The sequence below is a fragment of the Dermacentor albipictus genome, chromosome 1, assembly GCF_038994185.2.
Source record: "Dermacentor albipictus isolate Rhodes 1998 colony chromosome 1, USDA_Dalb.pri_finalv2, whole genome shotgun sequence".
Taxonomy (NCBI): Eukaryota; Metazoa; Arthropoda; class Arachnida; order Ixodida; family Ixodidae; genus Dermacentor; species Dermacentor albipictus.
Window position 1 is genome coordinate 372,040,110 of NC_091821.1, and position 26,048 is coordinate 372,066,157.

Below are 26,048 nucleotides of genomic sequence, written 5' to 3' on the forward strand. Positions count from 1 at the left end.
AGAAGCATGCAGCTTGTATGTTGCCACAGATATGTACAGTTGACTTCCATTAATTAGATCTTAATGGGAGTGACAAAATTGATCGATTCATCCAGCCAGTTGAATTAGAAGAGGCAGAAAAAGAAAAGCATTCGAAAACAACGCTGCTTCATTCGATAACATTCACTCAAGTCTAACGTACCTCTGAATCTAATGTGCATCAAGTTTTTATGGATGAAATGTAGAAAACAATGTGCAGCCATAGTCAACGCACACCAAATTTTAGAACAAAAAGAAATGCAGTGTACCTATGATTTTAGAAACCAGGAAAAGATAAGACTGGCAAAGTTGATCTTCACAGAATGGAAATTTATTTATGTGTAATGTCCATGGTTGTCACTTTACCTATATAGGTCCCAACATACTATCGCCCATGCAGTCACTTGTGTTTGATGTTCCATATATTTTTATTGTGAAAGCAATTATATGGACACTCCAGGCATATTTCTGTCACCGTGAGGTTCCGTATGAGTGAAAGCATATGAGGGTGAGCCGGTGAATGCAGTTCAATCTCACGTGCACAAGCGAGGAATGTGGCCCGGATGCATGCCCTCTCCTGTGGCGCAAGGCAAGGGGGCTGAGGCGAGGGAGGAGGGGCGTTTTTCTACGGTGGCTGCTACAGTGCCTCGATGTCCTCCTCACCTGCCGCTTCGTACATAATGGAGACAACCATGGTGTCTACTACAGCATTGGCCACGCGAATCGCGGACGCTGCAGTAGACACCTTTGGTGGATGCCGTAGGGATGCGTTGCCAGTGCTTGTGTGTCTTGGAAGCGGTCTGTCACATGGCCAAAATGCACGCCCACGCGGGCTTCATCTTGAAAGCGATCTACGATTTTTGCAGAGTGCGCATAGTGCCGGTAGCTTTGAATGCGCTGTGCTTTCGTTGTTTCATTTGCATTGAAGCGACAGATGCACGGAGGTCAATTGGCTCATGGCTGCTGCCACGATTCCTAACTGCAGAATTTTCACAGCGAGTTTCTGCGCTCATCAAGCGAGATGTGTTCATGTTTACCTGTGCACGTGTGACACCATGCTGGTTAATTTAGTTAAAACACGTTGATGGGCTAGTTGATTTGAATCTATGACAGAATGTGTAAGCGCGACTGAACAAGGACGTAGAAAGGAGCAGACACGCGAAGACAGTGCTGTCTCTGTGTGTCTGTTTCTTTGTATGTCCTAATTAAGTCATGTTTACGCATTCTATCATTGTTAATTTAGTTAGTAAGCAAATGTTTACAAATTTATATGGCCGATAAAGCTACTATCCTTGCTTCATACAGCTATCTTCTAATTTGTTATCGCAATCGGCACTTCGCCTTTCGGGCGGAACTGGGAATTGTTTTTTAATGACCCTGCAACCATTATGAGCATGGTGGTGGCCTAGACTAGCGACCTCATGAGTTCGTCATGCGGTGCAAGACTATGAGACACTGAAGACATGTGATGTGGCTCTATTGCTGCTAGCTTATCACTTTAAAAATTCAAGCAGAAGCCATCTCAGGATGACCGTCGACATTAATGCAATTAACACTGAAGCAATTTAGCAGCACACCATATTGCCACCACCAAAACTCGTCATGTATGTGGCATGTACTGTAGCCTATGCTCCTCTCTCCCACTTCCCTCTGAACATGCTGCACCATCTAGTGGCACCTCCACAAAGTTTGTGCCTGGTACGTGTCTGAATGTACATTCAGACAAGATTTTCTGAATATACATATATGATGCATGTTCGATTCTGCCCAGCCAGCAGCAGAAAAATTTTAAAGGATTTTTTTTTGTTATTGCAGAGAGCAGCACATACCCAAAGACACGTATTCAGTGACTCAAGTTGGCGTGAAAGAGGTTCATTGAAGAGTGACACATACCTTGTGTCCCATACCTAGAGTACGCGACAATCAGTATACCCCGGTCCAACAGATGGCTTTGAATTTCGTTTTCCCAGCACAGCAGACCGATTCTCTACCTATTATACCATGGACTACCCAGTGACCCAAGCTGGCATGAAAGAGATTAGATATGGACAGACAGTGACAGACAAACATACAATATATTAGGTGAATTTCCCAAAGAATACTAATTGAATTAGCAACTTCTCTTTTGGATGAGCTTTCCTAATGAAAGTAGCGTGTTGTCGCAAACCCATGCAAAAACTTGTTCTGTCACCATCTTGTAATGATAAAAGCGGTGACGCTGGATCTGACAATAGAATGTTGCCAATGCTGTGAATGCGGTTTCAGTTTCTTATCTGACTGCAATATGAAGGTAATCTACAGGCCCATTTTCTTGAAAGAAAGCTGCACACTAGGATCCTATAAATATGTAATCATTCATTGTGAATGGCCATTTTCACTTGAAACTTTGCTGAGGGCAGGCTGAAAATCTGTGTTTTTGGAGGCAGACAGCATGCCTTTGACACATTCACTGTCCTCCTAGCACCAAGACTGATGCTCTAGTCATAAGGGTCATAACTGTTGTCACCATCAGGGATCAAGAGTAAGTATGTTGACCAGTCAAGTTCGAATTATTCGGTGAGGGAAAATTGGAGGATTAAATAATGATAGTCTTGACTAATTGAAATGTATTGGCAGTGGTTTGGATTTGGACCTTTTGTTAGAACTGAGAAATTGTCAGGATGAAAGACTGAGTTAAGTGGAGTTGAATTAACAGAGCCATACTGTAATGGAACTATTTTTTCATTCTTTCCTTGGAGGTTTGCTTCACAAACTCGCACATCTCAGAAACAGTACATGCGGATCAATACCACTTTCGGTGGAGTGAAGAGAGAACTCGCTGGAGTCCACGTGCAACAATGTTGCTGGTACCACATCTCAATTAAGTGCTGTGTTATGTCACACGAGATGACCCTGATCATAGCAAACTGTTGCCTTTTATCAGAACCCCATACAAGCTTTATCTATTTGCGAGCGCAAAGTGGCTGTGTGTAGTGATTAGAAATGTGGGCTTCTAATTCACAAAATCATTCGCTCAATTTCAGGTATACCTGCTCGGACGTCTCCCTCTTTCTTTTTTAATGTGCCATGCCAGAACCAAAGTTTGATAAACAAACCCAACTGGCCTGTTTCTCAGCTCATTAACTGTTTGCAGTGACATACTCATAAAGAAGGGTGGCAGCTGGTGTTGAATACCCCAACCCATATTTGGTCTCAATATATAGGGAATCATTACACATTCCAGCTGAGGCATTCTTTGGAATTGTTTCAGAAAGTGCTACAAGGAATAAAGCTAAATAACAATCTGATTACAAGTCGTTTTTATGCAAAAATGAAAACATGATGACACAAATACATTTGTGACAAAAACAAAACAAATCTTTTTAGCCTTGAGAGCACAAAAGACACTGGGACAGTGTAGGCAGATGTAAACGAAGCGCTACAATGACAAAGCGCTGTGTGTGTGCACTTTCTATGCTGTCTACACTGTCGCAAAAGGCTAAAATGCAATACCAACATTCCCAAACTTACATTCTTTTAAAACAAATCATGATTGGCCATCAGCACAGAATGAAATGCGAACAAAAAAAAACTGATCAGAACATCTCTGTCATGGAGTGCGTGGATGGGTTCTAAACATGCCTCAGTCCCAGTTATATTTTCTAGAGCTGAAGTCAAACCATGATTAAAAATGCAGGTGAATCAGGGAACTTAACAAGATAGTCTAGTTAGGTAATCTCGTTCGTGTTTGAAGCTATGCTAGTAGTCCATGGCAAATGCAGCAGCATTGGCTGCTGTGTTAGTCTAGTACCTATGATCGGGGACTTGCGGAGGCGAGTCACCATTGCTGCGCTTGATCCTTGGCAAGTCCCAGGGCCGGTCGTAGTCGCTCTCTGGTCTCGAGTCCGAGCTGGGGCTTTGATTGTGCATAAGCAGTGGTCTTGCAGCAGGATATCGCTTGCTGTTGTCAGAGAGCCTCCGCTCAGCATTATCAGTTTCAGCCGATGTTGAGGAGATTCCCTGAAGATAGAAAATTTTGGACTGAAATTTCAAAGTATGCTGGCATTAAGGCCACGTTCCTTACTTTCCTGCACTGGATAGGCTAAATGGAAGCACCTTTCTTTTATCATTAGAGAAGGCAAGGAGCATAATTCATGAGATAATCACTACAACATAGAACAGATCATGAAAACAAGCCAGCACAGACTTTGGCAGTGGGCTTGTTCCTAATATCTTTCCCTCACCAATTCTAAGCAGTGGATAGTAATGGTGAGCAGCTAGGATCCACCAGGCTTGCTTGCTGAGATTATCACTGCAGGAGCTTTACTTTGATCGGGTGATCGAGCTGATGTTTGCTCATTTTGTTGACCACATGGCACATTCGCAGCTTCCTCAACACACAACTGCATTGCTCTATGTTAATGTGAAGAAAGTTAACACTACGACTTTCTTTTTCTTGAATCGGCTGTGTGCAATGCTATAGTGCAGCTTTAAAGGTTTGCAAGTTCCACTGACCTCTGAGAGGCTGCCTGAGAGACATTGGTAACCTCTCTGCTCTGTGTCAAGGTCAACTTATTTGATCGATTCTCCGCATCTCTGCCTCACAACATTTCTCATTGTGTACCACAACTTCTAGTCTAGAACAGATTGAAAGGCACATTCACTGGCTGCTTCACTTTCACTACTTTCATTGGTGACTCACAGACTTAAGACAGGCTAACGTACACTGGATTAACTGGTTCTTGGCTTGCTGCTTTTTATTTCAGCGGAAACATACAAGCATGTCTTTAAACACACTCACCATCATTTTCATGCCATTTTTCATGTTTGAAACACTGACATTGCTACCGAATTGTAATGGTGATGCTCAGCTTCACTGTAATGCACCTTCATTCTTCTTGTAATCTTACTAGAATTCATTTTTACCCTGCTGGTCATCACTACTTGCACACACATCATGTCTTTTTTACAGTTCAGCTGTCTGAAAAGGCATAATGGTACATGGAACACAATAAAAACAAGTCTATTCATCTCATTGATGTAAAGAATACGTGCCTACCTTAAAGGGTGCTCCATTGATTACTGTGGGTGGTGCGGCTGCTACCAGTCTCCCCCGCTTTTCCTCAGGTTTTCGAGGACTATCACAGGATGAGTTGGAGAGGCTGTCCACGGATGGTGATGCTCTGAATGACTGGAGGGCGCAGTTGGAGCCATTTTGAAGCGGTGCTTCCGTGCTTGCCACATGCTGCAAGACAACATTCAAACACCAATGCACCTCAACTCCCACAACATCATCCTCTACAAGACCTTCACTCTGAGAACTCAGTGTGTCCACTAATAATATCACAGGAGAATGTAACAGTGAATTTACAGCGAACTTAATCTTAACAAAAATATTCACACGTGTATAAATTGTTTATGTTTTCGGTAACCATTCTTCATGAGCCAGTCTCTGTTGCAATGTTATCGCTCAGCACAAGATGCACCTTTCTGTATCTGAAGTTGCAGTACTTTCTGGAAGGCACCCGGGAGCCAGCGATTACGCTCGAACCTTTGACGAGTCCTGTATAAAAGCAGACACGCTTGACCTGCACATCAGATTTTCAATGAACAACAAGTGTGCTTGCCGCTATCATTGTGCTGAGTATTACTTTCTTTACTGGGTACAGGTGTGCCCAATGAACAGCTAATTTCATGGTTTGTGTTGTGCTACTGTGGTTCTTCACTGTCATTGTGACTTCTGTGACATTGTGACAACGTGACAATATCATCAACCTGTGTTGATCCCTCACTCACCACTACTGTCTTTCTAACTCTTAAGTGGACCCTCCAACATCCCCGAGCGAGTGTCTGTCTCGAGCAGCAATAATAGGAATATTTTGATGCTGCAATTTTGTGCATTGGAGACACCATCAAATATGATTACAATGATTGGATAACAACACAATGTGTAGTTTGGCAGAGTGTCTTGGGTAGCCCTAATAGCACTATCATCATGCTGCGATTTCCTGCATCAGAGACATCATCATATATTAGACTACGATGATTGGATAACAATATATATGGTGCATTTAGTGCAGTTTGTGCTTGTGCAATTTCACAATGTCATCATCTTCATCATCAGCCTGTTTTATGTCCACTGCAGGACGAAGGCCTCTCCCTGGGATCTTCAACTACCCCTGTCACGCGCGAACCGATTCCAACTAGCGCCCGCGAATTTCCTGATTTCATCGCTCAACCTAGGCTTCTGTTGTCCTCGATTGCGTTTCCCTTCTCTTGGTACCCATTCTGTAACCCTAATGGTCCAACGGTTATCTAACTGGAGAATTACATGGCCTACCCAGCTCCATTTTTTTCTCTTTATGTCAATTAGAACATCGTCTATACCTGTTTGCTCTCTAATCCAAACTGCTCTCTTTCTGTCTCTTAACGTTATGCCTAGCAAAGCTATCACATAATATTTTAGAGCTATATTTTACTTAGGACCACATCAGAAAACAAACAATGCAAGGTAAGTTTTACTGCAATCTACAGAAGAGGTGCTGGCAACTGTGTTTTTTTTAACAGATTATTTACTTTCAACATCACAGGGACACAGTTTCAAAGCTGTCCATGCTAGCAAGCAATGTAGCTAGTAAGTATAAGCAGCAGTCATAGATTCTTGAACTGCAGGAGTTGAATCATGTTTCCATTTTTGTGTGTTGTCTGCCTGCAACTGGAACTTTTGACTGGAGACCCATTTGTCTAGCTTAGGTGGCTTCACTTAGGTCATTCAGCAGCTGTACTTGTTAAAATGTCGATATCTGTGTTTGGAAGCATTTGAAAAACTCCTTCCATCCAAGTTCAGGTAACCATCCCTGTACACACGGGTAGACATGATTACTAATTGAGATCAAAGCAGGCAGACGTGATTAAAATTATGGGTAATTGACAATATCTAAACATGAAATATACAGAGCACACTGCAAATGACACATAAAAAAACAATTCAAGCATGTTAATCAGTTATGTTCCACTGTCGCTGCTGTTGGCCAAGAAGTTTGACTGTGATCTGACAGAAGGAAGCGAGCGCCCATTCGCATTTATTCAGCTCTGTGAGCTCTGCCTCGGCTGGTGAAGGGCCTTATTTCATAGCCACTTTTTCCCTTCAAATCCTTTACTTTCCTTTCTTTTCATGTGTCGAAACTGCATGTCTAGACAACAAACAAGAACAAGAAAATGACTATCGTAGAGGTGAAAGCAACTAAACAGTAAGATGGAACATAAGCATACATGAGCATGGCGCACGATTTCAACATTGCCTCTCATGGCACTAACTGAAACTGAGGAAAAGAAAAAAAAAACGCCGCATGTGAGGGTCTGCAGGGCTTACCCTAGTTGTTGCTGAAAATTCTTCACACTTTGGGTGAAACTGCTCACAATGTTCTTTTTGGCTGTTATATACCAGAACTTTCTACAAAGAAATTAAGCAATTTTTATAAACGCCTGTGGCATATAGCTCTGTTCTAGTCCTTGGGCTGATCTGCTTGAAGAGGCGGATTGTACTTGCATGAGAAATCAAAATACATAATTCCCTAATTAACACAATTTAACTAATTATGTTCGAACTAATTATTTTGCTACACATACTGCAATTTACAAATTGTAGCAAGCGAGACTGCAAGGCATATGCACTTGAAGATAATTCTGTGGATGACACCATTTTCTAGATATCCACCATCAAACCTGCAGTAAGATGCACTGATGTCCCACTTACTTTTTTAACAGAACGCTTCTTCATGCATTGAAGCAGAGCAACAAAGGTAATTAAGCCACCAATGTATTCCATTGCAAAGTTCGGGAATAAATATCAAAAACTGGTGTCATCCTAAGAATTCATTCCACATAGATCTGCCTTGCAAACTCCCCAGCTGTAATTTGTACATCGCAATATGTGCCACAAGGTAATTAGTTCAAATTTGGCAAGATTCTGATTAGTGTCGCAGAAGTTGTGGGGCACAGTAGCGTTGAAGTTACATCAGAAGTTAGCGGCTGGGAATGATTATATTTCTTTAGTTGCTTTTTTATACTTGTTGTGATAGCATGTTATTTTTTTGTATTACTGGCAGTGCCTCCAGGGCACCAAAGCGCCAACAGGGATACTAAAGCTGGAACCCAGACTGTTTTGTGGGTTGGGGCTTGGTGAGGCATGCACGCGCCAAGAGTGTATGAGATTGACTGTCTGCTATTTATGCACTTTACTGGGGATGGAGAGGGGTGAGGGAGGGAGCATGGGCTGGTCGCATACTAATACAATAACTTCGCGGAACTGACACCACTAAAAGTGACACAGCTAAAACATAGCATGAAGCTGGAATATGCCATGCTGTAAGTGTTACACAATGCTACCCATGCTACACAATGTGACAAATCTTATATTGGCTTATTTTACACATTTCATCTTACTTATTTTAAATGTACCAATTGCTACTTGACCAATCGCCTGTTGATTGTATATGCCATTGTATGGAAATCATCACGATCTTTATCAACATGCCGATATACTTCGTGCCTGATTCCCTGTCATGGGTACTGTGCCCACGTGGGCATCAAAACATGGACATGTTTCTTGGCCGATCTTTCGTTGTGGGTCTACACCATAGCATAGCATGGAAACAATAATCATTAACAAGCTATAATTGCCTAAAAGGGGTAATTGGCATTATCACAATGTGTATTGCCCAATTCTTGACCAGTCTCTCGTTGTGTGTATGCACCACAGTACGGAAACCATCGTCGTAATCAACATGCAGACAAGCTCCTTGGTCGATACCCTTTTGTGCCATAGTATGGAAATAATTCTCATCATCAACATGCAGCGATCATCTGAAAGAGCTAGTCAATGTTGGCACCAGAGTAGTATACATGCATTTGTGGCTTAGAACATCAGGCTGCTGCGCTGCCAGGCCAAGGTTTGAATCCCAACCACCACCGAATGCACTTTTTTTTTTGAAGTGAGGTTGAATTTACACGACGAAAACCTAACTAGCGACCAACTGACTGATCAACCTAGGCAAAACCATGGCATGATGGGCAAACAAAGCTTTGCTTTAAAAAAAAAATAGTACAGTGTAACAGGAGATGGACTTCACTGCACACAACCATCTTTTATCTCAGTGAGCTTTTTGTTAAAGAATTGAAGGAAGTACTCCACTACATCAGCTCCAGGATCTAGTTGAAGGCTGAGTTGAGGAGGCTCAGTGAAAGGAAACCTGCAATGCAGGAGAAATATTACTCTTTGTGGTATCAAGTTCTGTCCATACACATGCACAGCTAATGTTGTCCACACTGTTGTCTTTGCTGTCGTCGTCCCTGTCGTCAGAGGTGAGATAGGAGCCCATGACTCACCAGAGTCCTTCGAAACCAGTTCGAAATTGCTTCCACTTGAGAATGCTGATGTTTCGGAAAGCTCACATTTTCTTTTTGTATTAACCCTATGCACTGCGTTACTATTGCTTCCCTGGGGGCTGCCATTTTGAAGTGAAGTGTAGCCAGCACAACAACAATCATCCACTAAAAAAAAACTATCTTTGCTGGACGTATTGTGCAATCTGGCATTGTTTTCTACAAATGCAGTGCAATAGGCAAGCCAGGGATATCTCCAGGACTCTATTATGAGGCCAAGCATCTTTGGACGAGCTTGGCTCGTCCTCCGCACTTTCTGCAAGTAAGCCCTTGACGAGCTAAGCTACTCTTCCATACGAAAAGGGTTAAAACACGAAAATGAAGGACCATACATATATATATATATATATATATGATTATAAAGTTTCACTTCAGATGTTTTGCATTAAGTATCTGTCCATCCCAACCATCTTATAAGAGAACAGATGCAGTGCCACTGGATTGTTTTTTTTTTTAGCAATGTGTTGAGCATACAATACTCCATTCATCATGCAGCTGTTAGCATAAGTGCAAAAGCATGAACTATTCAATACCTCTGATGCTTTGATGGAATATGATGAAGCAGATGGCTTGAACATTAGGTGAATAGTGCTGCCTAATGAATGTACTTAAAAAGTATGCAAATATTATACAGCAGACAATTTTAGTTTACTCTTTGTATAAAACAGGATCCTAAATGTGCTCGATCTAGGGAATCTATTTTTCCCAAATAAGAACACCTGACTTCACTGATTCCTGCAATCTCTGAAATCACTGTGACAACAAAAACTCCCCCCTCACTCCACAGGCCCAATTTCGAGCAAATCTCTAGCAGTCTTGTGCAAACTCCTAATCTGTATGCAATGATGACAAGATAAAAACAATTGCATCATTATAATGACAATGGTAAAATAATGACAAAGCTGGCTTAATGACAATGGTGGTGCGATGAAGGTGGCATATTGATGATGACAGTATGAGTAGGATGTCAAAGGCAAGAATAATTACATGGTAATGATAGTGGTACAACGGAGGGATGACAACAATAATATTAATAGCAGCGTGGTGATGGTGATATAAATAGTTACGACGACATCATGACAACTTAAATACTCCAGCAATTAAGTGCTGCATGTGGTATTCATATCCTCTACAAGATATGCGATGCCTATATCACAGAATAACGCTACGCACTGCAGTGCAATGGAATAGATGGACAGAGTGGACTCTGCTTTCAGCTCTTAGTTGATGCTGCCGTAAAATACACTGGCAGGTAGGAATTTGCAAAGCTTACGCTGGAATTAGCAGCAACTGGCTGTAACGGACCATGCCGGCCTCGTTTCTCATCAGGCCTGCGGGGACTGTTGTCTGAGGAGGAGGATGATGACACATTGTCTGAGGATGTGGAGCGGAACCCATTGAGCAGCACTGGCGCCAGGGCCATAGGCTCCCCTTCTTTGCGGTGGCCACCATGCCTTGGGCGCCGCACTGGCTCTGAAGGGAGCACCTAAACAAAAGTCAAGGTCAAGGCCTTTGAGTCCTTGAAATGACTGAATGTTGTAACAGTTCATAAACGAAATCTGTAGGCAAGATTAAATTGTGTATTTTAATGGGCACAGTTCAAGTAACAAAGTGGGCACACAGGCTGGAGCTATCCTCTATTTCTCGTTCCAAACAAAAACCCTAGCTTTTACAATGTTTAAGCTGTTATCCTGGCTTGACAATGAGTAACTGTTTTACTACTACTTAACAAGCACAATCAATAATTCAATTTTGCTCCTATTTTAGCGAGGCAGAGAACAAGAGCAGCTGCATAGAGTTTCTTCGTGGTATGCATAAAAGCACCAACACATTGCTATAGAAAACAAGCGTACATTTCATAACACTGCAGCAATGTGCAGAGATATCTTGACAAATAATTTGATGAATACAACGCTAGGTAGAATTGCAGATTGAAGGATAGCACGGAATCTGAAACCATCAGCAAATGATGACTCCTCACCTTGACACCTGCGTGGATGCTGCGCTTAACGGCGACAGCGCCGAGAGGTGCAGCAGGGGGGTTCTCAGAAATAGGGGACTGTGGTAACGGATGGTTCTGGTAAATGGCCTTGTCGGCCGCCGACGCTTGCTTGCTCGCCAAACCCTGCCCTCTGGTGGCAGGAATCGGAACTGAAGGGTTGCCACCGCCACTGTTGCTCGAACCACGAGGTGTTGGTGCTGGTTGCTGCTGAACGTTAGAAGATGCTGCAGTGCCGCTACTGCTCCCCTGCAGTAAGATATACTCATGTTCTGCCAGTACACCCATATATCTGTTTGCGTTAAGTAAGTGAGAATGGTTGTATATACATATGAACCTTAGCATTAAGTTTCGTCTTTCCCAACTTCTCTACAGAAACCTCATGTATATATGCACTCTGCAAATACAATTTTCTGGGGAAGGAGTTTGATTAGCTGATCTAGAGAGGGAGGGGAGGGCAAACCCAGTAAAAAATTATCAAAGCACAGAAGTGATAACAAAACTGGCTTACACCAGAATTATAGCTGATGGTTTTGTTGTTCTCAGCTGGTTCCAAATGGTAATGTGTCTCAGAACATAAGCCAGACTCAAGGGGCTTCTTTCAGCAGAAGAAATTCTGGATGAACACAATATAGACGTTTTCACAGGTGAGAAGGAGAATTAGGGAATAGCAGTCTGCCGCCTCATTCCCCACTCAGTGAACTGTTTGGCAAGAGAGCAGCATGCTCTTCACATGTGGTGATGCCCTAGTCAAGCTCTCGAAAATAAATTTTTTTCTCATTTTTAGTGGAGATTTGGAGAGCCGCATTTTACAAATGTTCGTGAAGATTGTCACATGTCTTCAAATGCAATAGGCTTCACTGCCATTCGTCCTGACGCCGAGCAAAAGTTGATGATTACTGCGACAGTGTTGCTTCAATTAGTAGTAAGGTTGAAAGTGAAGGCTCGGCCTGATCGACGATATGACCTGATCATGCCATATCATTGTTACGCACCATGATAAACATGCATACTCATTATAAGATGGTCTCTCAAAGCCATTTTCGTAATCTCGGTGGCACGTTATGAGCTTGGTCGCCATGAGCTTTATACACATTTTTTGATTTCGCAAAGAGTGTCGGCGAATGGTTGGGCTTTGTATTTGAGCTGCAGATATGAACAGGCCTGGTGACAGGTGCTAGAAGATAGCACATAAGCTTAGATCACTGATCAAGAAGGAGCAAGTTCTTTACCATTACAGTTAAGCCTCGATATAACGAAGTAGGTAACATCGGCACATTGCTTCATTATATTGAAATTTCGTTGTATTGAAATTCGACCTTTTTTGAAAATAAGTACAGTCACTGATCAATTTTTCTTACAAGGGGCCGCATAATTTTCCGAATAATCGGGCAATGAAAAAAGGGAAATTTGAATGAGAAAAAAATTTACTTTGATGGATTTGGGAGTCGGTGACGAATTATACGGTTTCATGCCACCTTGACATTATCTTCACATCAGCGGTACAAATTAAGCGAAGCCAGCCACGCTTTCGCGTGCATCCCACCCCCGCGACAGACAGTGTCGCCCGCACTGGGACGACGCTATCAGGAAAAGTGCCGGCAGCGGGGAGCGAATGCTTTGTCTGCCTCTCGCACCAACGGGTCATCAAAACTCGAGATTACGCATATAATACTAAACGCGCGGTAAGACAGCTTACATTGTGCCACGCTGTCTCGGCACGCCCGCTCTTTGCACACGCGGCAAATTACCTCTAAAGCAGGGTGCGCGGCTGTGTATGCGCTCAGCCGCGCTCACAGCCATGCCCAGAAGCGCCAACTTATACCAACACCCCCTCCCACGCACCTCCTCATCTCGCGCGCGCTTGATCGCGTTACCGCGAGCGAGCTCCTGGCCCTCCCTCTCTTTCCCTTTGCTTCGGCGGCACTTGTGAAGCCACCATCTTTCTTGACTCACCCACGCGCACTTTCACTCGCACCTGAAGCACAAAGTTCGGGGGCCGCGATAGGATATTACCGCACTTGGACTTTATACGGAACGTGATGCGGCTCCACTTCAGCGGTCGCTCTTGTCGCGCTGCGCGCGATTTGAGAGGTGCGTTTGCAAGCAGTCGCTTGTAATTCAATCATTTGACCATCTGCGTCTGCGGGAGTTTCCACTTATTGTCTCGACATTCCTTTGCGGTGGAAGCGAAATTTTGTTATAGTGAAATCGCACACAAATACACATTTCTAATCTTTAGGTTCTAAACACATAGTGGTCTATGGACAAGAGGTAATGAAAAGTTAAATACTTGATCATATCGAGAACTTCGTTATATTGAAGTTCGTTATACCGAGGTTTAACTGTATAAGCATGCATACTCATTATAACATGGTCTCTTAAGGCCACTTTAGAAATCTCTATGGCATGTTCTGGGCTTGGTCACCAGGAGCATTACACACATTTTTTTTTTTCAATTTCGCACAGACTGTCTGCGAACCGTTAACCTTTGTATTGGAGCTGCAGTTATGGATATGCCTGGGGACAGATGCCCGAAAACAGCACATAGCTTAGATCACGCTGATCAAGAAGGAACAATGTGTCAGCACTAGATTATTTTTGTAAATGTATACATATGGGCTAGTTAGCGACAACCATTCTGTTGCGGCTTGCATGAAAAGAGACAAACAAATGTGTTATGTACATATCCTTCTGTGTGATGAAAAAGAGGACTGGTTAAGAACATGCAGTGTGCAATGCTTAGGAATGACCTGCACATCATGATCTACACATACAGCCACTTCGCACATTCCAGAATTGCTTTCACAGCTGTGTTGCCTGCATGAACAGCAGGACGTAAAACCTTAGCAGACTTTTTTTATATTTTTTGGGGGTTAATTCAGGAGAGTGGTGGATGTGGAAGGAGGTTTGTTGCAACCATGGAGTCACCATACGTAAGCAATGCAAATCTCTCCAGCTTCCATTAAAACTTTTTGGTCTGATACTACGAACTTTTCAGAAAAAGCATTAAAAGCAAATATATGCTAGTGCCTAATAAGTCCTTGCAAAAAAAGTGATCAGTATTTAACAACCACATAAACCCCATTGCAGCATCATGCTAATCTGCAAGCAGCACTGATTTCTGGCACATAGAAAACTACATGCTTGGAGAAAGTATATCGAAATATAGGCTCACCCACAGAAAGTAAAGGTGTTTTCGTATCTCAGAAGAGTTCACAAATCTCACTTTGCACATCACATATATCATTCCAGTTTTTGAGTTGCATACCAGCCAATTCTGAATTCTTTATGGAGTCTACGAAATTAGGCTTGTTTTAGAATTTCTAGAAAGTTGTGTCTAATTTTACAATTTCAGTTCAAGAAAAAGTTTCGCTCCTCTGTCTCTCAGCCTCCTGTTCATAGTCATCTAGTGGTGGAAGGAGGCAACAGAGGCATTTTTATAGAGCCAATTTATACAGACAAGTTCTTGAAGCAGGCAAACTCGGCAACACCGAGGTCGCTAAAGAAAATCACAGCAGTATAAAACAGTGTGTTGCTCGCAGTATTTGATGCACCAAGTTTGTTGCTGCTTGTGTGCTGTGCCTAAAGGTTAATCATAATTCATAAATTATGTATGTACCTCTGAACAGGTACGTGCTTTGAGCAAGCTTTAAACAAAGCACATGATATCCCCCTACTACTCCTTGTCACATTTGTTAATTATTGTGATTTTATTAATTTTAATGTTCACAGGTTCGCAGGTATGGAGTTGTTTATTGCTACGCAATCGCAGCACACTTGTTTTGCAAAAACCTGTACTGCAGAGAAGATGCCTGGTTAAGCAAAAGTATTGGCAAAATGAGCAAAATAGATCTTGCCTGAGGTAGTGGTATGCAGCTTAACATTTTTCGACAAGGTAATCACCATGCCATACAAACACACGTAAAATGAAAAAAAAATGTGCAAAAGAAGCCAACGCGCTGCTGCAGATGGCTGGACAGCCCAGCATGGCGGCTGAATTTGACCAAAAGAGTTTGACAACACTTTACCATAATGGCGACACCCACAATACTTTCATTCATTCATTCATTCATTCATTCATTCATTCATTCATTCATTCATTCATTCATTCATTCATTCATTCATTCATTCATTCATTCATTCATTCCTCAAATACCCCATTTTAGGGTTTTACATGAGGGGTGGGCATATCTAGGCCATATTTTCAATGAATGCCTTGAATGATGAATGACTGGAGTGGCGACTTCAGTCTTTCGCTAAACTAAACAAAGAAAGAGTTTAGGTGAGCGGTGATGCGAGTGGGAGGGGGATAAATAGCCTTTGAATGGCTATGACGGGATGAAGTGCAATGAGCAGGTGTAATGTTTGCTCTGGTGAAGCAGCGAGTGATAAAACTTGCAAAAGAGACACAGTCTTGCTAATTTGCAGTGGTGCTTGAGGTTTGGAAAGTTCGAGATGACTTAAGTTTAGTGACGCTAGTGTGGTAATAGTAGTCAGAGTGAATTAACCTTTATGCACGATTCTGTATGGATTCCCATGCTGTTGCCAGGTTAGATTAGCATGGGTCCCACACTGAGCATGTGTATTCCAGTTTGGGTCGAACAAGTGTTAAATATGCAAGTACTTTTACTGAAGGGGGAACAAGACGTAGATTACGACGCAGGTAGCATAGTACATGATTGGCATCATTGCTAATGCTGCAAATGTGTGAGGACCAACCGAGGTTACTGGACAAGTTAATACCTAAGCACTTATAAGAAATCATACCATATATTTCAGAACCGGTGATAACGTAATTAGCTGAAATAAATGACTGGCGACAGTGGAAAGAAAGTAGTGCCATTTTTTTTAGGTTGAGAGACATTAGCCAATTATTACACCAAGTTTCAATGATGTTAAGGTTGGACTGGAAAGCATGAGAGTCAGCGACATTAGCAATAGGACGAAAGGGGAGGCATGTGTTAAAAAAATTACGTTCAACGTTATTCTTAGACAGCGTTATGGCTGGTTCGGACCATGTTATATCAGGAAAGTTAAAGTCACCTAAGAGGAGTAGTCGCGCATGACTAAATTACGTTGTAACAGTTTGCAGTGCCTCGTGGAAGTGAATAGTGAAGGAAGCATAGTGAAGGAAGCATTATTCATGGGCTGTGGCGCATACCTGGTGCGGTGGTGGCTTTGGGCAACAGGCATCCTGCAGTGAAGGCTGCCTTGTGATGCCTCCCTTACGACCTGGTGTAACTGACACTCCTGAAGACGAGGACGATGACGGCACCGGGTAGAGGGGGCCTGCACGGGGCTGCTGCTGCAGCCCAGCGAGGAGTACGGGGCTCTGGGCCAGTCGGTCCAAGTCCTGGTCCGGGTCTCGCTGCTTGACGCGCGAGTCGAACGCCGTCTCGTAGATGTGCCGCTGGCGGGCCATCTCGTCGGCAGACAGCACCCCCCCTGCGGCAGGGCTGGTGTGTGCCGGAGTGGGGCTCTTGTTGCGCTGCTCTTCGGCTCTCAGCAGCCGCAGAGCCACGGCGGCTGGGCCCGTGTCCCAAGGGTCGCAGTACTGCACATCGCCCGCGTCGTCGCCGCATGCCTCTGCTGCCGACGCCGCTGCTGATGCTGCTGAAACCGATGTCCACGAGCATTGATAGCTCAGTGTGCACGTATTGTGATAGCACTGTTGACTTTCGTTAAGCTTAGACCAGTTAATCGGACACATCATCTAATTACATCAAGTAGCAACAGGGCCGAAGCACGCTACTTCCTTCATTTGAAAAAAACTCGGCCAATTTTAACTATCCTGGAACAAAAGGCAAGAAAAAAGGGGAACATAAAAGCGAGGACTTATGTTCCCATTTTTTTACCCCTCGTGTTCCAAGATAAACAGATTCCTTCATGCCCAACTCATAGTTGCATACTTCTAATTTTGCATGTGCCCTTGAAGTCCAAAAACCAGAGGTTGACATGTTGGATGGGCACTGATGTAGCAGGAAATTGCACTATTATCTCTACTTTATCACATCCAGAGTAAGACCTTTCTACATAACAAATTTGAATGAGACAAAATTCGCTAAAACTGTTGCTTCGTTATAACCGTCATCTGTCCTTACAGCCAACATTTCCTGGTAGCAGAGGGGAAGTTACGACCAGGTAGGCTAGCCGAAAGCGATGTAACCTGTTGCCGTGCACCGCCAAACAACCGTAAAAGAAAAAAAGAAAGAGAGCGCAATGTGTCAAGATAATTTTCCGGCGTAAAATTAATTTATTGTTCTGGACTGCAGTATATGTGCTGCGTCAATTGATTGAAGCCGCAATGAACTGCGCAGGTGCGAAGTCAAAGGGCATGCGAGGTGGTTCCCGCTCTTATCCCGATTATGGACCCTGCAAAATTCCGCCATATATGCTGTTGAATTCCATTATCTTGGCATTTTTGGCCTATCGGAGAGGCTTTAGCAGCCTTGTGAGCCAAACAGAGCTGACAAGATGGCGAAATTAAACAATGTCCACAATAGCATGTACCCCTGAACCAGTACATTGTAAATTTTTCATTCTTATCACATCACCCATCGAGTGGCCAATCCTATCGAAAACGATGGTGCTGCGGAGTGCGAGTAGTGTCCGAGTCAATGATGAAGAACAAAACAATGCAAGAAGAAATGTGATGTTAGAAAGTACGGCCCCTGCTTTTTATGTTCTCGATGATCGCTCGGCTTATCGCTGTTTCATGAGTGTGCCGGTGAAGCGCTGCAAGCCCCTGATTACTTAAAACGCCTATTGTTAGACGCGAGTGGAAGCTTCTAAACAACAGCAACAACAATAAAAGTGATTTCTTTGCAGCGAACAACCGTTGTGCAAAATCAGAGGCTTGGAAGCAGTAGTGCTTCGCCAGCGCGCTCACCAAACGCCAATAAGCCGCAAAGTCACGAATCTCTCAATTTATCGCAGCCACGGAGGGGTTAGACGGCGCCACATGTACTGCAAACCATGCGCTCAGCTGCTTGTTTGATTCCATAATCGGGAGTGACAGCATGGTGACAGCGGAGTGCACTCAACCAAAGTGCAGTGTATTGTGTGCATAGCATGCGTGAGGGTAGCGTCTTATCAAACAGGTGCTCAAGTTTAGCAAGTAATGATAAACTTTACCAATCGGGTAACGCGCAGTTGACAGCCCCATGATGTACAGAGTGAACTGTATGCTTTGATGAACTGCGTGTTCACATGAATGTTTATCCCCACAGGGTAAAAGGAGATGCTTGGGCGGAGAAATTGGCGGCATGCCTTTGCAAAGCTACACCCGCCCGTAGATTGAGCCATCCTCCTCTTCAACTGCGGGAGACTAGTGCAGAAGTTGAGCGGCTGCTGACTCGGCAGTGCGGCCGGTTCGATGCATTGCCAGATAGCCGACAACTCACAGAAACCTTGTAAGTTGTACTGCCGCATTAAGCGAGTACAAAAAACGTCACGCGTGGTTAAGTTTGGGGCTAGCTGGCGTGACATCTTCAATGAAAATTCCGTCCGAAATAATTGAAAGTGTTTGCTATGTCCATTTACACAAAACTTTTGCTTAATTACAAGGAGATTTTAAATGCATGGGCTTCTATATGAACTTGAAGGCTAATTATAGTTACTTCGTTATGTGTGTCGTAAACTGCTCAATATAATGACGTTTCAAGGCGTCAGCATAACAGTAAATCCTATGAACGGTGCTTCAGAAGGCGTCCATACGTGTGATGTCCAGTGCAATCCACGTCTCATCGTGGCTCCGTGACATTAGGTGCTTATCAAAAGCTGAGGCATAGCTTCAAAAGCGAAGCTCAAGGTAATAGCATAGGACAAAGGTGCAGTTTTTCACTGTGCAAGCGGACCTCGGTACATTTGAAAGGACACTAAACAGCAATGCTAATTTAGTTTAGACTGGTACAGTATTAATACTAGAGAAAAGGCAAGGCCAAACTTATTTTTTGGCACAAAAAAGCTCAGGAAACTGAATAACACTTCTTGAATTCTGGGGATTTGGGGCAACGCAAGTGTTACTTCGACTTCAGTACGCATGCCAACAAGAAGTCAGTTCACACGAGTACTGGCTTCGAAACTCAAGACAAGGCCTGCACGTTTACCAGCGGCAAGGCATCCGAGTCAAGCTTTTACACAAGGCGAGTCCTACAGCTGGGAAATTGGGGTCATATCAAACCTTTGATACCTACATACATTGAAAGGGCGGCTCTGCTATCTTAGTAAATGGTACGCAGTGGAAGGTCCGGGAGGGGGGGGGGGGGATTCCCCCGCCCTCCACCTCTGTCACAGTGATTTTTCGGCGCGCAAAATTTTTTAGGCCGCTGCGGCGACAATCGCTGTCAAAGACAAGTAAAGCACCCCTCACTTTTACCTGTTTGTTAGGTGCGAAACTGGCTAACACAACCACCGCCTTTGTGGAAGCGAGCTAATCACTTCCTCTCTACCTACAATTTTGCCCTTTCAGAGAGTAGAAGTTCGATTAAATAAGCGGGGCCATCAGTGCAGCAGCAAGGAGGGAGCCTTCCCTTCTCCCTCCTTTACTCATCCCTTACTCCGCACTGCTATGCTAGGAGTCTGCACTGGTACGAGTCACCTTTCAGTAGCGATAGATCTGCTCAGTGTGATTCAAACTCGCACCTTTCATCGCATAGAGCGTGCTTTACTGATGCTCTAAAAGAGGACAGCACAAGTCACCTTCAAAGGCTAATGTAAAATAAATTGACTGCAACCAACTCACGTAGCACGTTGCGACCAAGGCATAAGTTTTTCAAACTTTTGCAATTGATATTTCTTGTATATGGAATACAGCGGGGAAAATTTAAAGCACTGGCCTTCGTGAATCACTTAACAATGTTTCAACGCCATTGAAAGCCAAAATTCGCATTTATGAGACCTGTTGAAAGCACGCCCACGTTTGTGGACAGAAGTTGTGAACGTAGAGCACTCGGTGCCCCGTTTGTGGATAAAAGTTGTGGATGTGGTGATTTGGTGTGTCTTTTTCCGTGTTTGGCAGCATGTTATTGCACATATTTTGTTTCAACCTCCCTGAATGGGTTAGTGCTCGATTTTTTTATATACACTAGAAACGGTACAGTCCTCTCTCATGACATGAAAGCCAGTGGCTTAGGTGGAGCAGTGTTAATACACCTTGTGGAGAAAACTGCGCAGCAGTCACATATTTTGACGAATCAATATTTTACCGCATTGAAGGTTTCTGATCGCTTGCTTCAAGCGAAAAAGTTCATGCCTGGAAGAGTAAATCCAAACCGCACTGAAGGCGCTGCTGCAAATATTCCTAGTGACAGCAATGTTAGCCATGACAAATCGACCTCCCTTGTGTGTGAGAACAGAAATGCAGGTCTGCTCAAACGGAAAGATAGCACAGGCATACATACATTTTCCACTGCTGTCGGAATATACCCTAGGTCTTCGTGCAAGTACTAGTCGAAGGATGAAATGAAAAAAAAAAAACCACGCCTGGGAAATGTATCGGAATTATGACCAATTGATGAGGGGAGTGGCCCTCATTGACAGGTATACAGTGAAAGCTCGTTAATTCGAACTTCAATAATTCGAATTTAGGGATAATTCGAACTGTACGGTTTGGTCCGGCCAAGCTCCACAGAAGTCTATGTATAAAAAAGTCCGTTAATTCGAACGCGAGAAGGTTCCCTCACGGATAATTCGAACTACGCTCGCCTGGCACACGGCCAGAGAAGCGCGCCTACTGCCTACACAAAAGGCTGTATTGCCTCCGAAACGGAGAGAACGGCGAGAGAAGGCAAAATCGGAAAAAAATCTAACCGACGCGGGGTCAGCCAGAAGGCAGTGGCGGCTGCCGCCTCTCCGTTCTACGTAACCTCCGAGACTTCTTGCCCGTTGCGAATCTCGGAGGCTTTGCAAATCTTGTACAGCTGCTAATGTTGTGCGGAGATGGCACGGCAAGCTCCAAAACACAGCGAATCAAGTACGTCGCAGCTGCGCTTGCAATCAAGAACCAACGAATCAAGGCCTTCGCCACCTACACATGTTCAGCGTCTTTGTCTCGGCAGTATTCATCGGTTGTGCACCTCTATTTTCAGTTTAGGAGGTATCGGCCGTCGCGATTCATTGTGATGGTGTTAAGCCTCGGCTTATGTTCGTGTCGGTGGACATCGGTGGTGTGACACAGTCGGACCCAGAGCTTCGACTTGAAGATGGCGTGTGCCCGCGGCACACGCCATCACTTTCTGACACGCCAAATTTCTGACATGCCCTACTGCTTCCAAATCGCAGTGTACTGTTGCCCTCCTTCACTTTCGTTAGTTCGAACTTTCGTTAATTCGAACTGAAGCGGCTTCCCCTTGCGGTTCAAATTAACGAGCTTTTACTGTATTTCATATGCTAAGACGAAGGTCAAATCTAGGAAATAGGCCGTTAGGATGCTCAGACATTTTCTCGCTGTCTGCATTGCGTGGGTTGAATACCATCGTGATGCAACAGCACTGCACCAGAACAAAAAGAGGTGCGGTCTGTCCTGCCTTTCAAGCAGGATGCAGCCAAGACATTAACCAGATCTAACGCAAATCGAAATCATACCAGTGAATAAAGGTGCGAAAGTAGATCAGCAGCTCCAGAGACCAGACTGGCCTAGCTGCCTGATGGTGACATGAGAAAATTGTTTTGGCAACTTCCCAGAATTCTGTAAAATTGAAATTGCAATGCGATGCAGGAACAAAGATTGCAAAGCAATGTCGAGAGTTTGGTGTATGAAATGCAATGTTTTCTTGTGCTTGCAAGGGTAAAATTGTTTCGTTTATTTTTACCATACTCCCAAATAATGTCCATGTTTGCGGACAATCTTTTGTACCATTTGGAAATGAAAATTTTTTCATGATCTCTTTTTCTCTGCAAATATTTATTTATTTACTGTATTTTATTTTCAATACTCTCAGGGCCATAGGCATTACATAGAGAAGGGGCACACAAAATCGGCGGAGGTTTCCTTAAATTTGATGACATCGGCGAAGGCAAAGAGATGGTTCTAGTCATTCCCAGTTCGAAGAATAAATGAATTAATTCAAAGGCTAGTTCGACAGCGCGGTATGCCTATACTGAAGTTGTCAGTTCATGAAGGTATATAAGATGGAAAGAGGAATGCGTGTCTGCTCAAACTAATCTTTGAGAAGGGTTGGTGTAATAGGTTCTATGGAAAATACATAAACGCTATTATTTACAGTGCAAGGAAAGAACCGGAAGATTAAGGGCTGATTCATTGCAGATATGCTTGCTGTTTGGGAGTAATTTGAAGCAATAAAATGGGCTGCGCAGCTTTGGATATACTCTAAAGTGTTAATTAAGGTTATCTGATTAGGATTACTAATGGAGCATGCATATTCTAGTTTAGGTCTTATTGACATCCTATACAGATGAAGCTTAACGGTGCTATTAGCAGCTATGAAATGGCGCCGTAAGAATCCGAGCGTGCGGTTAGCCTGGTTAGATACGTAGTTCACGTGTATATTCCAGGACAGATTGTATGTTATGTGAATACCCAGATATCTGTATGATGACACAGGTGATAATGAAGTGTTATTAAGTAGATAGCGAGGGGTGTTATGAGGGCAGCTGGAAATATGCAGGTGTTTGTATTTAGTGGCATTAAGCGTCATGAGCCAGTCGCTGCACCATGAAGAAATTGCACTCAAGTCCGATTGTAAACATGCTTCATCACAAGGATTAGTAATTAAATGATATAGCATGCAGCCATCTGCGAAAAGTTTATATGGGAGACAAGGTTGTTAGGAAGGTCATTAATGTAAATTAGAAACAAGAGAGGACCTAACACAGAACCTTGAGGAACTCCAGAGGTTACGGAAACAAAAGGTGAGTCATAATCATTAACTGAGACATACTGGCAACGGTTGGAAACAAAACATTCAATCCAGCCTAATACCTTATCATCAATATTAAGGGCATCGAGTTTAATTAGTAGTGGATCGTGAAAAACTGAGTCAAACACCTTTTTCTGAGCGTCTTCTTCTGACTTCTGAAACCATTTCAAATGAACTGTTGAAAATATTTCTGCTCTTCTTGTCTACATCTTTTTCGGTAGTGAAGAGGTTAAGCACGATTTGTACCTCCCTTTTCTGTCTCCTTACAGTTTTTAGTTTTTAGCGCTTTTAAAAGGTTTGACCATGCCTACCAGTGTCAATAAATTGTTTTCAAACTGGTCACATGGTTGCCTGCCAGATGTCGTTGATGAAAAATGCACTAAAAGATGCAACTGAGAACAAATCATGCCCATTTGGACACAGATGTCTGGTCAGTTGCGCAATACACTCCCCACCCCCCCCCCCCCCCCATCCCAATGTAGGCACCTGGATCCACCCCTGATGGTACGTACGTACAGACTGTCTTTCTGAAAGTTTTCAGGCCACTGAGCTCATGACCAAAGTTTACCCTGAACAGTGAATGGGAAACTTATATTATATCCATGACGCTTTAACTCCTAAATCAGGATTCTCGCACAATTGTCAAACATCAGGTCGCATTCTATAAACTAATAGGGTGAGGGGGATTCTCGCTCTCATCCTCGACAGCCTTGCAAAACTAGGAGTATGACACCAGCCTCAGGACGGCAGTAGTTTTTATTTATTTGCGGCAACTAGCAAAGAGAGGGAGAGAAAACACATATCATGTAAGTTTTCAATGCTTTTTAACTTGTCTTTTACTGTACCGACTTAGGAATTGTCACATTTATATGCAGTGTATTTTGGAAAGTGATGTTAGACATTCGAGCTATTCATGGATTAGTTTCTCGTTCACTGAGGTATCTTAACTCATAAACGGAAGTCAATATTGTCCACTTGTGAGATGTCGAGAACATTCACGTTAGCTCAATGAAATTTTCTCACCAGCTTCATCCGCTGTCTTAGAGGCCTTGCTGCCGGGTTCGCTATGAATGGCGGAGGACACCGACGCAGAGCTCGAACCGGAGGCCTGTGACTGGTGCGGTGGTGGCTGAGGGCTCGACTTGCTGCCGCTGTTGCTGAACCGCTGGTTCTCGGCTGCGTTCTTTGACGACGACGAGCCGCAGCTGATGCTCGGGGATGTAGGAGCCGCTGCACAGAAGAAAAAGTATGGTGAGCTCAGAGATGAGTGCAACAACAACCTTCATAGCATTTAGCATAAATACAGCTTGTCTAAAAAAACCTGCTACACCAAAGTCCAAAATTTTTAGTCCATCTAGAGGACGGCTAATGAAAGCCAAATTTTTTGTGCATAAATTGTTATTTTACTTTGTTGTTAACTTGTGCTATTACAGATTTTATCTGCTTTTCAGGAAAACTTGACAACACTTTAACGACAGAAGAGATTGCGCTTCATAACACTTAGCATAACGGTTAAAGATGACGTGCATCATGAAGCTTATGGCCCTTTAAAAGTATGCCGAAAGCTTGACCTGTGGGTGCTTTTGCATCATATATGTCCCGATCGACATGCTGTCGCCGCAATCAAGAAGAACCTCTTTTAGGTGCTGGTATCAAAGCTTTCAAAGAAAAAATTCCCAAGACTGCAACAACCATCATCAGTACAATCTGCCAATCATTCTGACTATAGTGGACTACCGCACCTGGCCCTCGAGTGCCCATTTACCAGAACCAAGCTTGAAGCAGCCCTTAACATGCTTCACGAAATACGACTCTAGGAAGAGAAAGAATAATTAACAAAAAAATTGACTCGCCATCCCGGCCGGCCCTGCAAAAGTGGATGTCCAGCGAAGCTGTTGAAAACTTCCACTAAAACTGCTGAAGGGGGCATGCTTTATTGCTTTGAGTAATGGTAGTAATGATAATTTAGAGTAATGGTAGTAATGGGAGCAATGGTAATTTTGACAGCATCCGCTGGTCGTATTGCTGTTTCTTTTTCCCTTTGCTGCTCCTCGTATTCACGCTTGTCCGCAGGAGTCCTAACTATGCGTTGCCTACCCATGGTGCTGCAACAATGAAATCAGTTGTTAGTTGATAGTTGCAGTAGCAGTTGCTAATTGCAGTGCTGGTTGTTGTGTATATGAAAGGCTTCGGCATCTCGCCAACGGTGCTAATGAGAGCATCCTAGGTCGCATCAATGAAAGCTGGGAAAGCAGCATAACAATGGCGCTATGGAAACATGCCGAAATTCCTTTGATTCTTAAACCCAAACAATGTCATCACACTACAAAGTCTTCGACCCATCTTGCTGACGTAGAGCGCCGGAAAGCTTTTCGAGGACAAGGCTCACATTCGGCTCTCTCTGTACTTGGAAGATAACCAAAAGGTTCCAAACACAATGTATGGATTCCGACTGCACTTGTCTATGAAAGAGATTGTTACAGTGTGGTATGCGCCGACAGCGCGAGAAAGGAAGAAGACGAGGTCAACTGTTTTTCCGATAGTGTGGTTCGGAGCCCTCACTGTTGCTTTTAGTTAAACACCAGTGCAGATCTCCTATGCCGTCATATTTGGTGGCGGTGTGGGGTACACTCGCTACGACACTGTGCTGGATCTCCATAGTGGATGCCACGTCGGTCCCGTCACGATGTCTTCAAATGACGAAGCCTCATTCACGTCCATTCAGG

General features: G+C 43.6%; 1 protein-coding gene across 6 annotated transcripts in view; it reads right to left on the reverse strand.

Moving 5' to 3' along the window:
- Window positions 1–26,048, reverse strand: part of LOC135904071 (uncharacterized) — a 592,735-nt gene that overhangs the window by 20,441 nt on the left and 546,246 nt on the right. For 5 of the 6 annotated variants that reach the window (XM_070531888.1, XM_065434658.1, XM_065434656.1 and 2 more), the window contains 6 exons: window positions 24,346–24,552; window positions 16,605–17,056; window positions 11,423–11,689; window positions 10,715–10,927; window positions 5,057–5,242; window positions 3,809–4,017 (listed from right to left, as the gene is read on the reverse strand). In XM_070531888.1, coding sequence (XP_070387989.1) covers window positions 3,809–4,017; window positions 5,057–5,242; window positions 10,715–10,927; window positions 11,423–11,689; window positions 16,605–17,056; window positions 24,346–24,552 — 1,534 coding nt within the window. The remainder of the gene's footprint in view (window positions 1–3,808; window positions 4,018–5,056; window positions 5,243–10,714; window positions 10,928–11,422; window positions 11,690–16,604; window positions 17,057–24,345; window positions 24,553–26,048) is intronic. The other variant, XM_065434654.2, reaches the window with a different exon arrangement.